Here is a 17,532-nt window from a genome sequence, read left to right on the forward strand (position 1 = left end):
GTTTATATATCATTGGAAAGAGGAGAAAGAGAGCTTTAAAATGATATGCATCTTTCTATAGTTTTTGCACTGCTCGGAGTCCCTTTAAATATTGCGTTCCACAGCTCCCCCGAGGTATATATACTTTCAATTATTATATTTTAACATTTAATACAGAGTCCATGGTGTGTATATAGAGTGGGGCATAGTGCTGTATTAGCTGGGCCTGTTTTTAACATTGAGGCTGGGATCACGTTAGGCAGTGCCGGAAACGTAGCATTTTGATACATATGCGTTTGTGCGTTTTTAGTGCATTTTTCTTGCATTTTGTGAGCGGTTTAATGCATTTGCGGTTCGCATATACAAAACGCATGAGTTTTGCATGCGTTTTTGATATGCGTTTTATGCAAATCACTAGGAAGTCAATAGGAAGCGGAAGTACATCATCAAACGTGAAAGTGGTTTTTTTTTAGTTTTTATTTTCAAACGCATGCAAAACGCACTAAATCGCAATACCTCTGCGTCACCATTGACTTTTCATTATGAGCTTTTTTGATGCTTTTTTCAAAGACATGCAATAAAACCAGTGTTTTTAAAAATGCACATTTGCGTAAGTATATGCGTTTTTACATGCGGCCCATTGACTTGCATTATGTGCGTTTTTCGCTGTGTTTTCTGCAACGCTAGCGTTTCTGCTTAATGTGTTTCCTGCCTGAGTCTCAAGCAACCAGAAAGCTCACTGATCCAGCATCAGCCAGTCCCGGTCAGGGCCTGATAACTGAGACTCTACTGCAGTAGGGTATCATACTGGTTGGACGTAAAAGTTTATTATTCTGGTTGGATGTAACACAAGCACATGTACCAGCTATTCACATGCTGATGTCTCAGTGCTCATTGTTCAATCAATGGTGAAGAATTCGCCATGCATCTCCTCCTCCTCCTCTTCATCCTCCTCTTTCCGGTGGTCCTCTGGTTGAATGTAATTGTCCTCTATGAAGCCATCTTCATCATCCGGAGGTGTGATAGGTACACCGGGGAGCTCACTCTGAGACTCAGCTGCCCACTCATTTTCTGGTAGGGGCCGATGGCGGTAACTGCGGAAATATCTATGGAGGAGGTTGCACTTAGCAACGGCAGCGATAAGAAGTGACACAGCAACAGCTGCCAGCACGAATCCTACAAAATATGGCCAGCTTCCAAGGCTTGATGTGGGAGGAGGAATCGTGGAAATGCTTGCTAGAGAGAAAAATGAAAGCAATAGTTTTAAAATCAACCATTAAATGATGGACATCAACAGATCGCCCATTGATTGCAAGTTAATACTTCTGAAATAATAAATGATTATTTTATTGGTTGTTAAGCATTAGGAAATTGCAATAAACATTGATCAGTCTTGCTCATGCCACGCCAAGTGGATGTCCAAACAACCGTTAGATTTAACATGACAGTGGCAGGAAATACGCCAGAGTTACTGGGAGCAATAAATGGGATAGAATAGACATCATACTTGATTAAGCATTCTCATCTGAATGAAGAGCTACTGATTGGGAAATCGATCAGAATGATTCATTGCCTGAAAGAATGTCTGGGGATCTTCTTGTGTGTATAACATCTAAGCTCACAAGGGCAGGGACCTCCTCCTAGTGTTTCTTATGGTGTCCATTAATGATCCAGTATTTTTCATCCAATCTTACCACTTCTATGTAATATAAGGGAACTGCCTAAATTACCCATTCAATATATTCACTCAATTTACCGTTATAATTAATAGATTTGGTAAAACTGTATGAAAAATATTGGATCATTAGAAGACACCTATATTCAGATGCAATTTATCATATGCATAGTAATATGTGTAGACGTGATACTAATACTGTGTGTGTTTGTTGTATGTTGTGTAGAGTGAATGCTATGTGTGTTCGGAGTATGCTGTTTTTGTTCAGTGTCTACAGTTTAGAGTGTATGCTTTGTGCTCAATATATGTTGTCTAGGATGCATTATGTGGGTGCATATGGTGTGTGTGTTCAGTACATGTTATACATGGTTAGTGTATGCTGTCTGCGCAGTGTATGCTGTGTATGTTCACTGTATACTGTATGTAGAGTGTACGCTATCTTTATTGTATATACTGGTACGCTACCTGTATTGTATATACTGGGTGTACAGTGTATGCTGCGTATATTTACTGTATACTGCATGCAGAGTGCATGCTGTGTGTACACTATATACTGGGGGTACAGTGTATGCTGCTTGTGTTCACTGTACACTGAGTGCAGAGTGCATGTTGTGTATTCTGTATATACTGGAGGTACAGTGTACGCCGTGTCTGTTATTTGTATACTGTATGTAGAGTGCATGCTATATGTACAGTATGGTACAGTATATGCTGTGTGTGTTCACTGTACACTGAGTGACTGTACACTGAGTGCAGAGTGTATGTTCTGTGTTCACTGTATATACCGTCTGTACAGTGTACGCTGTGTATGTTCACTGTATACTGCATGTTGAGTGTATATTGTTTGTAGAGTATATACCGGGTCTACAGTTTATGTTCGCTGTATACTGTATGTTAAGTGTGTATTGGGTCAGGTGTACGCTGTATGATTAGCATAGAGTGTGCTGTATGTGTACATACTGCAGTAAATTCTTGTACAAACACGGAAACTCTGGGGAAATACAGCTCAATCTCGAGTTGATTACAACGTAAACAGAAAGCAATTGAGGTGAGTCAGACTTTTAATCTGCTATTGGCAAAACAACATTATGAGGAGTTGTCTGACTGCAGGTTCTGCTTCCTCCTGCCTAGAGGAAACTAACTTTTATGCAAACTGCTTTTACCTAGGGTTCTAATTAGACTGCTGCCTACACAATTGCAAAGGCAATGAGATGTACAAGAACTATGCAGGTGTCCTCCTCAGCGTCCTGGTTCTTCTGTAGGCCAGTGTTTGTCAGTTTATCTTTTGAGGAAAAACTGTCTTTACAGAAACAGGAAATGTGGGCACTCGCGGCTATACGGGGGTTATATGGTGCCCAAAGCAGAGAATTGGGTGCCCGCTAAATACCTTTTAAACAATCACAACATTATATGTTTTGATATTAACATCGGTAATGACTATTACAAAGTTATATACTTTTTAACTTATTTATGTTTTAAAACTTACATAAACTATAATTTTTTACATTTTATATTTTTCAAATTATTAGAACGTTACCCTTTTTGATTTTCAATCGTCATATTTTCGCTCATACAAAATTAAATTAACTTTTACTTAATGATGTTTTTCATTTTTATACTCAACTACTTTTTTACGTCATGAATTGTTACTGTTTTCAAGTATGATTCAGAATTAATACCTATTTTACATTTTACTCTCCTGCATTTCATTTTCGTTATCAAAGTTTATATCGTATCCAAGTGTACTTCCAAATTCATAGGTATTTGAAGGGTTTATACATCTTTTAGATTTATTTTTCAAAGTGTATTGTTATTTAGTGTCTGATTGAAAATGGTACTTATTTTTACAGCTTTTTCGGCTTCACCCCGTGCCCAATTGAAAACTATATTTATTGTTTATAAGTACTTCGGCTTCACCCCCCGCCCATTTTTCCTTGCACTTTAATTTCATGCACGCGTCTTTACCAAGTACACCTTTGTGATTGTAATAATATCTCATGTACCTCTTTACACCCGTGCATGCAAAAAGGGGGCGCCAGGAAAAAAGGGCCAGGCTGGATAAAGAAATGGTGCCGGTGGATAACGAAATCTTAATAACGATAAATATCATTGTCAAACTTGGTTAACGATAAATACAGTTTTAAAAACAGACGGGAGATAATAACAAAAATATATTAACGTTAAAAATCGTTACATAATTCAGCAATACAGCTTAACCCAACCCTACCTTCACACAGAGCTCTCCCCTGGTGCTGCCTAACCCTCCCCCCCAGTGGTGCCTAACCCCCCCCCCGGCGGTGCCTAACCCTAACCACTCCCCCTGGTGGCGCCTAACCCTAACCACTCCCCCTGGTGGTGCCTAACCCTAACCACTCCCCCTGGTGGCGCCTAACCCTAACCACTCCCCCTGGTGGTGCCTAACCCTAACCACTCCCCCTGGTGGTGCCTAACCCTAACCACTCCCCCTGGTGGAGCCTAACCCTAACCACTCCCCCTGGTGGTGCCTCACCCTAACCACTCCCTCTGCAGAAACAACCTTTTACACATAGAAACGATAATATCTTTGATAACGTAAAATCTGTACATACAAATTAAAGAATATGACAAAAACTATAATGCTGCGAGCTTCTAAAACGATAACATACGTCAAAAACTGTAATGTTCTAATGTTGATAACGATATTTATCGGGCGCCCATTTCGCCGTATTCACCATAATTGCATTAGAGTCTATGGCGGCGCCCTGTTCATCCACCCTCAGCTGGCTCCCCTTTACGCATATACAGTACTGTATACATGTATATATTGTGTAGAAATGCTGCGAACATTTCCTTATACTTTAAAGAATACCTATTTTATAATTTCCAAACCCTTTAATGTAAAGCTCTATCTCCCCCCTGCATGGATTAGCAGGTGTCTGCGACAGTAAGTCACATGCCACCTGTAAAGCAAGTCCTTAAAGGACCACTATCGTGAAAAATGTAAAATTTATACTACATGTAAACACATACAAATAAGAAGTACGTTTCTTCCAGAGTAAAATGAGCCATAAATTACTTTTCTCTTATGTTGATGTCACTTACAATAGGTAGTAGAAATCTGACAGCCTGACAGGTTTTGGACTAGCCCTTCTCCTCATGGTGGATTCTAAGGGTTTTGTTGATTTTCAAAGGACTTTAGTGAATGGCAGTTGCTCTGTCCAAATGTCAAAAAAGTGTGTAGTGAGCAGAGAAGCTGGCAAACATCACTGTATGAGTGATCCCCCTATGAAGAGATGGACTAGTCCAAAACCTGTTGGTTCTGTCAGATTTCTACTACTTACTGTAAGTGACAGCAACATAGGAGAAAAGTAATGTATGGCTCATTTTACTCTAGAAGAAACATACTTCTTATTTGTATAGGTTTGCACGTTTTTTAAATATTACCTTTTTTGCGATAGTGGTCCTTTAAACTCTGCCCCCTCCATCGGCAAGACGGCTTCAGCCATTTTTATCCAAAGTGTTTCAAAGGTCTTTGGCGACAGAGCTATGGAACACATTACAGAAAAAAACGGTGGTTTTCCGAACAGGGGGCGGAGTTTCAGAGCTCTTATGATTTACAGACTTTGGGTGACTTACAGCTAGTGACACCCGCTGATCCTTGAAGCCCTAAGATAGAGATTTACATTAAAAGGTTTTAGAAATTAAACAATGCTCTTTATTAATAAACTACAACATAAGTATTCAGGTCTGTTTAAGATTTATCCTTTTTTATCTCAAAAATGAACTGTAAAAAGTGTACAAGTACCAGCAAACTGAGACCTGTTGAATCGAGTACCGATGCCTGACAGTGACAGTAATTCATCACCTCATGAAGCTGGAAATTGCAGTGGTGGGGTCAAAAATATTGTACTGTCTCATATCCTAGTACTACCGCCTATAGTCTAGGTTCTCAATATGTGGCATGTTTACTAGTAGGAAATGTGGTTGCCTGCAGCTAATAGACGCCATAGGCACTAACGCAAATATCGGCTATTGGATGCCAAAAGCAGAAATCCTGGGCAGGCAGATGTGTTTATATCTGCCCCCGGCTACGCTCTGCCCTTGTATGCAGGAAGGGGAGTTTAAGGGTTAGGCCTCAGGAAGGGGGGTTTAAGGGTTAGGCATCGGAGGAGGGAGGGTTCTGCGTGAGTATAGGGGTGGGTTTAGCTGTAGTAAAATAACGGTAACATTTACCAATGCTTTACTATCGTCATTACCACTGTAAATATTTTTTTGTTTTCATTTAGCTCCCCGGTATTATTTAGACTTATATCGGCTTCATTTTTCCTTGCACCTCTATTTCATGCACGCACATGTGGTCCCACAGGGTACTCATGATGGGCTAAGGGATACTAGTTGCAGTCATTTTACATACATAACCAAGGGGCATTACAAACAAATATATATGCTGTCACGGACGGTTGCGGGGCCGCAGACGCGTCCTGGAACCGCCCGTGAAGAAAAATCGATCGCACTCGATTCTCTGCATCGATTGCGCTTCAGATCGATAGGATCTGGATTGATTGTGTAGGAGCAGCTGAGTCTTTTCTCAGCAGGGAGATAGCATCAGCTTAACTGCAGAGAGTCCCTGGCTTCAAGCTGTGCTGATGGCCCATCCATCAGGTATAGGTGACAAGCACCATGACAGAAGCAATCTAGAGTGGGAAAACTCAGACACTCTGGCTCCTTCCCCCAGCAGGGGAGCCGACATGTGGCTTGCTGCTGCCAGCTTCAAAAAGAACCTCACCTAGGGATGACCTGCTGTCAATCCCAGATGTAGATCATATTCCATAAACTGCTATATGTGTCATATTTTCTGTGTTGCCAGGCTGGCAGACCCTCCAAACTAACAGAGCATGTAGGGCCCTGTCTGGCGCTGGTTCTGAGAACATTTCAGAACATTCTGAGGTAAAGACTGCCAGTTAGGCAGTTCAAAAGTGCCCTGATGATACCACAGGGGTCCCACCCCTCATGTTTGGTATCAGGCTGCTGGGTAAATCGAGGCAGACCTGACAATATTAGTAAATCTGCCCTGACCTGTACGGTTCTGTGAGATAGAGCCCATATGTGGTTAAGACATGATTTCTGGTCCCCAGGACAAGGGGAGGACTCATCTCATGTTCTGAGTGGGTGTGTGGCCCTGCCCTCACTCCCTCCTACTGGATCAGGGGCATAAGAATGGCAGAGGAGACAAACTCAGTGTCCTCCACCCTGAAATATCTTCAACTCATCTGTGCCAGCTTGAGGATATGCTGGCATCCACCTGGTCTGAACTCTGAACTTTGATTGAAACCAAGAACTTTACAAGTTTTCCCACTAAAGGACATCTTTCCAGGAACTAAGTATTTTTTCTCCCTTCTTTTATTTTTGCATACTGGCTATTACTGTTTTAATAATTGTTGATTTTAATAATTGTCTGTATATATTATTTATATTGCTTTCAATAAACCGACGCTATCGTCAGTTGTTGTTCTAGCTACCCTACTATTCAGCACGCACAGAACTGATCCCGGGTCTCTGAAGAGACGCTACTATTGGTTGTTGTTGGCTAGACAGAATAGAGTGTGTTTAACCGTTTTTATTCGCAGGACTAGTCAGTCAGCAGGCTCCTCGGGCCCATGGTAACCGAGGTGGTGGCAGTTATACCCTGAATTAGTGTGTATTTTGTAATTACCGTATCTCACAGGCTCCCTTCTGGTTTGTCTGCAGCTAATTCCCAACGGTTCCTGCGCATTGACCAGAGTTCGCACGATCCGTGCGCTGGGACCGTTTGGAAGGCCATTTGAGGTCTGACCACTAGGGCCTCCTGTGACATATGCGTTAATTACTTGACATGGAATCACCCAAAACAGTAGTTACTTGCCAACACAATTTTTTGTAAAGGTCTGATCTATAAAGTTACATACACACATATCATTAGTATCGCTTGTAAGGATGGAGCTTGAAATAGGTCACTTACTGTCATTTAGCGATGTAGTGTTGTCTGGAACATCACGGACAAAGCGCTTGATGACCTCAGCATGACTGTTTCTGGTCTTCTGTACAGGATGCCTCCTCTTCTCTTTCAGCATCTTGCATGAGCAGAACGAGCCAGATACTAGAACAACAACACAGGAACTCATCAGCCTGACCTCTCCTAAACTCTACCAAATGCTTACACAGGAAGTAGTTACCAGACACTGAATAAATATACTTCCCAAACCTGATGTAGCTCAGGACAGATGAGATACAATTCTGACCTGGAGTGAAAGATACAATCATGACCACAGATGAGCCCATTGCAATGAACTACTTCTCCTGAGTTCTCTACTAGTAGATAATCTTTCATCTTGCATTTAAATTTTCAGCACTTTACAATTAAAAAATTGCCAAAAAGTAGGTGTAAAAGGACTATCAAAATTATTTTGAGTATTTTCTTGCTCGCTGGTCGGTTAAATGGTGTGTGTGTGTGTGTGTGTGCGTGCGTGCGTGCGTGTGTGTGTGTGTGTGTGTGTGTTGAAAATCAAAATGGACACTTACCTGGTGATTCTACCGCCCCCCTGCAGCTGTCATGTCCCGCGGTGTCCTCCTACGATCCTCGGATCCATGCCGCCGGTCCCGGTTTAATCCAGCGCATCTGATCCAACTGCAGCTACGTGCATGTTCGCTCCCGCACGTCATTGGTAGCTTACTGTGCAGGCGCAGTACAAGAAAACTTTGTAATGCGCCTGCGCAGTAAGCTCCCAACGACGCGCGCAGGAGCGAGCACTATTTGTCTATCCTCGGCGGGGAACCGAGGATCGTAGGAGGCCGGCGTGGGACATGACAGCTGCAGAGGGCCGGTAGAAGGCCCAGGTAAGTGTCCGTTTTTATACTTCTGTCTTTATTCATACAGAGCTGACATCTTTCACAGGCTGTGTTCCCACTAGAGCGGAGAACAGACATTTTTTGTTTATTCTCCACTCATTACGAACCGGACAGTGAACGGCTTCTATGTTATACATAGGAGCCGTTTACACAAGTGAGCCGCATTTCTGTGTAGTTCATGATAATCCCCGGCAGGCAGATGTGTTTATATCTGCCCCCAGCTACGCTCTGCCCTTGTATGCAGGAAAGAAGCATGGGGATCTCCACTGGGCTGCAAAAGATCAATGGGAATCAGCAACAGTGAAAATTCTCATTGGTTCATAGTGAACCAATGAAAATTCTCCCTGTTAGCGAGAATTGGCATATTGCAACCTGTGGAGAGCCCCATGCTTCTGCCAGCCTCCAGGCAGTTTTCAGAGCAGGACCGAGTGGGACCGGTGGTGGGGCAGATGAGCGTCAATCACTTCGGATGGCGGGCGGAACGGATGCAAAATGGATGCTCACTGTGCCTCACCGTGACCATTTTGCATCCGTGCTACTGGGAACACAGCCTCACACTAACTTACATAGTACATTGGCTTGCTACTAACGGGCAAATAGTAACAAGCCAATCCCAATCATAGCATGCGCACAACCCCTATCATAGCCTAACGTTGGCCACACACCATACAATTTTTTAAAATATCTTTTCAATTGAAGAATTGCAGATTTTTCCAGACAACCGATCGTAATTATAGAATTAATAGAAATAATAGAATTAATCGCCAGCGATTAACGCAAATCGGCAAACGCAAATGTGTAGCCTGCACCATTTTCAGGCGTTTTCCCGCAATCGCGTTTCAGTGCTATAGAAGCGTTAAACGCGATCGCTAAAGAATCGGCAATTGTGTGGATGGCAATTTTTTCGCGTTCAACACTAAAAAAATCGCCTGAGCAAGACGCTACCAATAGCGCTAGCGTAGCAAGTGTGAATGGGCCCTTAATGATTGCCAGCGCTCAGCAAAGGTTTTAATTGGCTGATGGAAGTCTAACGCAAGCAGAAAAAAAAAAAACAAGATTACTCATCACAACAGACACACAGAGAGCAAATACAGCCAATCGTAAACAAACACTGTGCGTGGAAACTGGTAACGCAGGTTGTCCCATCTGTTCTGCCTGTTTGAGACATTTTATGAAGGGAAACTGCGATTCAGCAAGTCATTATCCATCAGTGAAATCCACTATCTGATTTCAATTATTTCCTTCCATTATCTACCAACACATACACACCCACCTCTAAAATTATTGGCCTAAACATGGGCTTTCAAGAATCCCTTTTCACAGGTTCTACAGTATTATTAAATATAATCAGTTTTAGGTCTGGAACCCAGTAGGAACGTTTTTCTGAGTGTTTTGTGATTTGGAAAGCTCTTGCTAATGTAATGCTATGGGTGTGATCCCACTTGAGTGATGTGATTTTATAAAAATCCCCCATAGCATTGCATTAGCAAGAGCTTTTTTCAATTTACTAGTGTTTAGAAAAGGCTACTAGTGGGTTTGAGCCCTTAAAGGATACCCAAAGTGACATGTGACATGATGAGATAGACATGTGTATGTACAGTGCCTAGCACACAAATAACTATTTACCTCTTTCTTGCTCTCAGAAGCCATTTTCTGCTAGGAAAGTGTTTTATAGTTTGAATTTCAGTGAGGGTCACACTGTAGTCACTTCCTGTCTGAGTCAGGACTGAGTCAGCCACTTACATACCTGATATTTAACTCTTTCAGGCAGAGAAAGAAGAAGGAACACAGCATAGTTATTTGTGTGCTAGGCACTGTACATACCCAAGTCTATCTCATCATGTCACATGTCACTTCGGGTATCCTTTAAAGGGTGATACTCAATGGTGTGGCAATATAATTACATGCTGACAATGATAGAAAAGGGTTAAGATGAAGTGGGGTCCCAGGCAAGATAGCACTTTTTGCCCAACGCTGATGGTCATCTGGCTTTTTTAGTTAGATTTGGTGAGGGCTAGCACCCAACAGGCAATGGCATCCATCAAATAAGGGCGCCAGGAAAAAAGGGCACGGGGTATATATTTATAGAGCATATTTTTCATCTTCGATTTATAATAACTTTCTAGCACTCTGCAATAGTACCAAATGAAAAAGTACCAAAAGATGCAAGAAAAAGTACTATCAAAATTATTTTGAGCATTTGTTTGCTTGCTGGTGGTTTAAAGGGCATTTTATTGAACATTTCACCAAGGTGAAAAGGTGAATTGCATATGGGCCATTGTCTCTAACTATATTTTTATCATTTCTTCATCTTTATCTGAGATAGAATCTATATATATAATAGAGTAAGTGCCTCAACCTTCAAACAAGAAGAAGAAGTAGCGCCCTGCCCCCAGGGCCGGTCCAAGCAAGAAGAAGGGGCTGGTCCAAGCAAGAAGAAGAAGTAGTGTCATGTCAAACCAAGGGCAAAGAGGGATCATTTGCATATTCAGTAGCAGTGCATTGTGGGTAACCACAAATGTTCACTTATAGCTGAATAATTGCAGATTTGCTTCTGTTTTAAGAAGGAAAATTACACCAAGCTTTGCTTTTTTTTAGTAGGAGGGCTTTTTGGTCTTTTTTATCCACCTATACATTCTTAGTAGTTTGGGTCACCCTAAACTGCTTGATTACTGTGTTGTACTGGTCCAAGGCCTATCTCATACTGCCTTATCAATTCCTGCTATGTACTGATGAGGACCAAACGTCTGAAATAGGCTGTCACGTGGGTTTGATATGACTGTGTAAAACTTAAAGCTATAGGCTTGCTTGACTTACCAAGGGTGAAAAGGAGTAATTTGCATATTTAGTAGCGGTGCATTGTGGGTGATCACAAATGTTCACTTATAGCTGAATTTTTGCAGATTTTCTTCTGAAGCAAATTACACCAAGCTTTGATTTATTTTTAGTAGAAGGTCTTTTTGGTCCCTTTTATCCACCTATACATTCCGAGTGGTTTGGGTCACCCTGAGCTGCTTGGTTACTCTGTTGTACTGGTCCAAGCCCTATCTCATACAGCCGTATCAATCCTTGCCATGTACAGATGAGGACCAAAAGTCTGAAACAGGCTGTCACATGTGGGCTTGATATGGCTGCTGTAAAATTTAAAGCTATAGGCTTGCTATACACCAGTGGTTCTGGATGCTTGTTTGGCTTACTAAGGGTGAAAAGGAATTATTTGCATATTTAGTAGCAGTACATTGTGGGTAACCACAAATGTTCACTTATAGCTGAATTATTGCAGATTTACTTCTGTTTTAAAAAGGCAAATTACACCAATACAGTGTGCGGCATTGCAGGAAGTGACGTCAGTGGAACGCACGATGGAACACGGAAGAGGTGAGTCATCCCCACCCGCTGCCTCTTATTAATAGTGGCGGCTGCTACTGTGCTTAAGCAGGAGGGGGAGTGTACATGGGGGACCAAGGTGAGGGGGGGGGGGTTCCTGCTGAGCTTAAGCTGGAGTGCACATGGGGGACTCAGGTGAGGGGGGAGGGTTCCTGCTGAGCTTAAGCTGGAGGTAGAGCACACATGGGGGACCCGGCTAGTAATAAATAAATTACAATAACAGTGATAAAATCGCAAAATATCGTCTATAACAATAATAAATGAAAATGTATTTACAGTTGTAATAACCATAGTAAAACATTGGCAAATATCACCGATATTTTACTACAACTAAATCTAACCCTACTCTCACGTAGTACCCTCCCTCTACCGCTACCTAACCCAAAGACCACTCTGAGTGGTGCCTAACCCTAAAATTCCCTGGGGGTGTCTAATCCTAAGACCCCCCTGGTGGTGCTTAACCCTAAAATCCCTCTTCCTGACACCTAACCCTAAAACGCCTTTCTCTACTGCAAATAGCGTTAATACAAAAAGCGATACATTTCTAAGATAATAAAGTTCAAAATGATAATTTACAATATTATAAATTCTCAAAATGAGTCTCAAAACGATATTTATTAAAACACTACCGTCATTCTCAAAACTAAAAATTTTGGTTGGACGGGCCCGCTATTTATCGAGCGCCCAAATTTCTTCTTTATAGTGATTCAAAGAAGGAGTCCGCACACAGACTTGCAGGATCAAGAGTGCCTAGATTTATTGGCCCATCACATACACATGCAATTTATGTCAGACCTGCAAGGCCGACGATCGTTTCGGGGCCTCTCAGGGTCCCCTTTGTCAAGGCATAGAGCAGAAAGACATACACAACCGTACAGTGCAAAACACACAGTAAATAACCATCTAAATGTCCCAGACTCCACCCCCTGGGTGGGTAAACAATCAAGAAAAGTTATTGTAACGATATGCAAATACCAACATTGGTATCATATGAAGCAATAGGTGGATAGACCTGTCAGTCTATCTCAAAGCGTTAACGTGGATTGCGATGTGTCAGAAGCGAAACAGGTTAGCTCTTTGATATTTGCATATCATTACAGTAACGTTTTTTTTCATTGTTTACCCACCCAGGGGGTGGAATCTGAGACATTTGGATGATTATTTACTGTGTTTTGCACTGTACGGGTGTATATGTCTTTCTGCTCTATGCCTTTACAAAGGCGACCCTGAGTGGCCCCAAAACGATCGTCGGCCTTGCAGGTCTGACATAAATTGCATGTGTATATGATGGGACAATACATCCTGGCACTTTTGTTCCTGCAAGTCTGTGTGCGGACTCCTCCTTTGAATCACTATATTGAGCAGCCTGGGAGTCCAGCAGCAGCATTCACACGCCTTGGTGTGCGGTTCTACTACTGGAACAATTTTCTTCTTTGGTGCCCAATAGCCGATATTTTGCATTAGTGCCTATGGGGTGCCCAAATAGTCCATTAGCCCCAGGTGCCAAAATTTCCTGATTCCCTCCCCAGCTCTGGATAATGGTCACCTCTGGTTGTGGCTTTGAATAGTGGTAATCATTAACAAAATGTTCCCCTCCCCTGCTTATGCCTCTCGTCACTGAGGCTTTTCGTGGCAGGTTTAAGTGTTCCATATTAATTGTTGTTATGTATAAAGTGCTTGAAGGGGCTTAATGTAAAGTTTGCACTAAAGCTCATAAAGTAAAGAACAGTTATCTGTTTGCCTCCAGAAGTCCATCAAGATACTAAATATAACCCACTGCCTCGGATGTCCTACAGACGCCTACAGATACAGACGCCTACAGATACAGATGCCTGGCCAATGTGGGCTACTTCCCCTTTGATTCAAAATGACCGTTGTAAACGATGGTGATGTCACATCCTGTCTACCCATAGAAACTAGGAGGAAGACAGGAGGCGAGGGACCCAGTGGCTGGTGGCTGGGAAAGTACCAGCTAGAAATAAGTATCCAGACATCCTAGGTAGGTTGAAATAGTTTTGTAAAGCACTTTGTGGGGCAAACACAGATCCATATTTATGTGTGCAAGTACAGTTATGTCGCAAGTATCTTTTTCTCCTTGATCTGCTGTAAAAAGCTATTTTAGCATCTCCCTGACTGTAACCTATCTTGAGTTTATAGAGATCAACCTTTTCTAAAACAATGTCTGTTTCTGCAAAATGCCATAACTCTGTGCAGGGACATAGCCACTATGTCCCTCACCGACGTGCGTTCCCACTCGCCCCCCCTCCCCCGCACTCGTTACTGCCGCCGATCGTTAGCCGCTAGATCAATGAATAGGAACACAGTACCCATTCATTGATCTAAGTCCATGAGACGGCTCCGTCATTCACAAAAGCCGCCCATGCATTGCTTCCTGTTTGCGTAGTAATACTACGCAGAAGGAAGTTAGCAGTAAGGACATCTTGTGGCCAAATAGTAAAATGACATCTACTTTTTTTTCAATAAAAGACCTATGTTGACCTAATTTTTGTATTTTAAATTAACCCCTGGCCTCCCAGACTCCCCAATAGTTACCAATTATTATTTTTTTTAAATAACAATTACAAAAAAAAAATTACATAAATAGTTACCATAGGGACTGAACTTTTTTAATATGTATGTCAAGAGGGTATTATTACTTTATAAATGTATTATTACTTTATAAATTTACTATATACTTTACTATTACTTTATAAATTATGGGCTTTCTAATTAGGGATGGACGCAAAACTGAAAAAATGCACCTTTATTTCCAAATATAATATTGGCGCCATACATTGTACTAGGGATATATTGTAAACGTTGCAATAACCGGGACAAATGGGCAAATAAAATATGGGGGTTTTGATTACACTAGCATGTAGCATAGCATAGCAAAAAGTACCCCCAAAGAAAGCCTATCTGGTGGCGAAAAAAACCAAGATATAGATTCTTTTGTTGTGATAAGTAGTATTAAAGTTATAGGCGAGTGAATGGAAGGAGCGCTGACAGGTGAAAATTGATCTGTTTTTTAAGGGGAAAAACCCTTTCGAGGTGAAGTGGTTAAATTCCGTGCATTGCCCATTGACTTATATTACCTGCGCCAACGCTGAGTCGCCACGGAAGTCCAACGGTAACTTGCTGTTAACTTGGCCTTGCATTGCCAATGCGTTATCCTGGGGTAAAACAAGGTAACGCAACGCACACTTACAATGCAAGTTTAAAAGGGATCTAAAACTGACTACACAGTGGGATAAAGTAGCCACTACAGATAACTTTTAGTGCTGCTTATTGCCTTCAGGGTCCCTTTTGTTCTACGCTTTGCATAGTCTTGTTTTCACAGTCCTGGAAGTTCATATTTGAGCAGAAGGGGGTACGGGAGTGACCCTGATGGCAATGAGCAGCTTGAGGCCCATCTGTAGTAAGTATTTTGTCCTACATTATATTTACTTTCCAAGTTTTGGTTAACTTCAGGTTTTCTCTAAAGAGGAGCTCCAGTGAAAATAATGTAGTAAAAAAAGTGCTTCATTTTTTACCATAATTATGTATAAATTATTTAGTCAGTGTTTGCTCATTGTAAAATCTGTAGTCTCCCCGATTTACATTCTGACATTTATTACATGGTGACATTTTTACTGTGGGCAGGTTATGTAGCTGCTCCTAGCTGTTTTGGCTGTTAGAGACAGCTGTAAACAGCTAATTCCTGTCTGTGAACATTGTTACATTGTGGCAGTTTGCCCAGAGTACCGCTCAGAGCTTCTTGTGGGAGGGGTTTCAGCACAAAAATCAGTCATACAGCGCCCCCTGATGGTCTGTTTGTGAAAATCATTATATTTCTCATGTAAAAGGGGGTCTCAGCTACTGATTGGGATAAAGTTCAATTCTAGGTTGGAGTTTCTCTTTAAGCAAAGTGTTACATTCACCTATTGAGGCTTGTACTCATGAGATATTCACTTCCAAGTCAATAAACAAATCAATCAAAATGATCAACTTTTCCATTGATCATAAGTGAATTATTTTGCTGATTGTTTTATTGATCTTTAAATGATCGAATGTGATGGTAAATATTAATAAACTGTGCTCATATCATGCTATTTTGATGTGGAAATAACCAATCAATGCAAGGCCACAGGGAACCTGCAGGAACTTGCTGTAAATAAGAGAATGAATGGGAGAAACTATCGCGCACGTGGCATTCCTCTTTAGTCAATCACTGTTTAGAAAACCATTCAGAATGATCGAATGTCCAGAAGGTTGGCCTGGGATCTGTCCTTGTGTAAAGGCCTTAACCATCTTTCAACTGTCAAATCTAATGTAGCAAACAGGGATGACCACCCACCACCAAAGTTAGCCCCCGATCCTGGCTGCAGCACATCCAAGCCGATTGTGGCAGTTGTAATCCACTTGCAGTGCTGCATAAGGGATGTGTAGGCCACATGCGTCCGCACTACAGCCCCCCACAATCCCTTGTATCACCTACTGCTCATACTTGGTGACAGCTCCTAGCCAAGGAGCAATTACCAGTATGAGCAGTTGGCGATGCAAGGGATTCTGGGGGTTCTAATGCGGACACATGTGGCCTACACATCTCCTACGCAGTGCTGCAATGCCATGCAGCCAGCCTCATATTGCAGGGGCCCTGGGAGCAGTCCAAAGGGGGAGCACCTAGAGTTGCGGTCGGTGCTGGGGGGGGGCTTGCGGGCATCTGTCGGGGGCCCTAGGGCAATTTCCCCCTTTGCTTTAATGGCAGCACTGGCCCTGGTAGCAAATTGATAAGAAAATCTATTAGAATTCCTCATGGAACTGACTGGCAGGGAAGAGAAGGAGATTATAGGGTGGAGTTCCTTTTCACCATCATCATTCACACCTCACTATCTCAATATGGAAGTGGAACTATTAACCAAATTTCTTTAAATACAACAATTTGCAACAAATACAACAATCTACTTTATCTTTAGTCCAGTCTAATTTTCTTCAGTCCAAAATTCATAGGACCTTAAAAACAAACAGATCGCTAATCATAGCATAATACTGATAGTGTGTATCATAAGGTGCTCATAAACTCCACTACATGATGCTTCTTGTGCCAAATCAGTGCTCACAGCCCTCAGCCAACATGCTACTTGCATCGGAACATGCTCTCAAAATAGCCATGCTTTCATTGACAGGACCAGCTAAAACAGCTTTACAGCACTCAATACATCTGAAAAGTCCAATGTAGTCAACATGGCATAAAACCTTCTTCTGGAGCCCCTGGCGACTCATAGGACGAAATGTGTACACAGGAGCTGATGAGGTGGTGGCACGGAGACGGTATAGTGGAGTGTTTGAAGACATGCCTGGGTCCTTGAAATGACTATAGGAGTCCGAGTGAACTTGTTTACAAGCTTTCAATGTTCGTGAAAAATGTGAGAGCACTTTCAAACTTTTTAATCCATTAAATATAAGGTTTTATACTATGTTGGCCACTTTGGAGTACTTTTACATGCATTAAGTGCTGGAAAGCTGAGACTGCGGCAGGTCGGTGGATATTCCGGAGAGTGGGAAAGGAGTCCTGTATGAACATAAGCACTTTTAGCTGGTCATGTCAATGATCAGCATGGCACTTTGGTGAGCGCATTCCATTACAA

At 42.0% G+C, this 17,532-nt stretch overlaps 1 protein-coding gene across 1 annotated transcript in view; it reads right to left on the minus strand.

Moving 5' to 3' along the window:
• Positions 1–438: 438 nt before the first annotated feature.
• The window catches only part of C6H1orf210 (chromosome 6 C1orf210 homolog), a 43,899-nt gene continuing 26,805 nt past the window's right edge, over positions 439–17,532 (minus strand). Inside the window, exons 4-5 of the mRNA XM_068242509.1 lie at positions 7,632–7,769; positions 439–1,215 (exon numbers count right to left, since the gene is read on the minus strand). Of these exons, the coding sequence (XP_068098610.1) occupies positions 878–1,215; positions 7,632–7,769 (476 nt within the window). The 3' untranslated portion in view covers positions 439–877. The remainder of the gene's footprint in view (positions 1,216–7,631; positions 7,770–17,532) is intronic.

The sequence above is a fragment of the Hyperolius riggenbachi genome, chromosome 6, assembly GCF_040937935.1.
Source record: "Hyperolius riggenbachi isolate aHypRig1 chromosome 6, aHypRig1.pri, whole genome shotgun sequence".
Taxonomy (NCBI): domain Eukaryota; kingdom Metazoa; phylum Chordata; class Amphibia; order Anura; family Hyperoliidae; genus Hyperolius; species Hyperolius riggenbachi.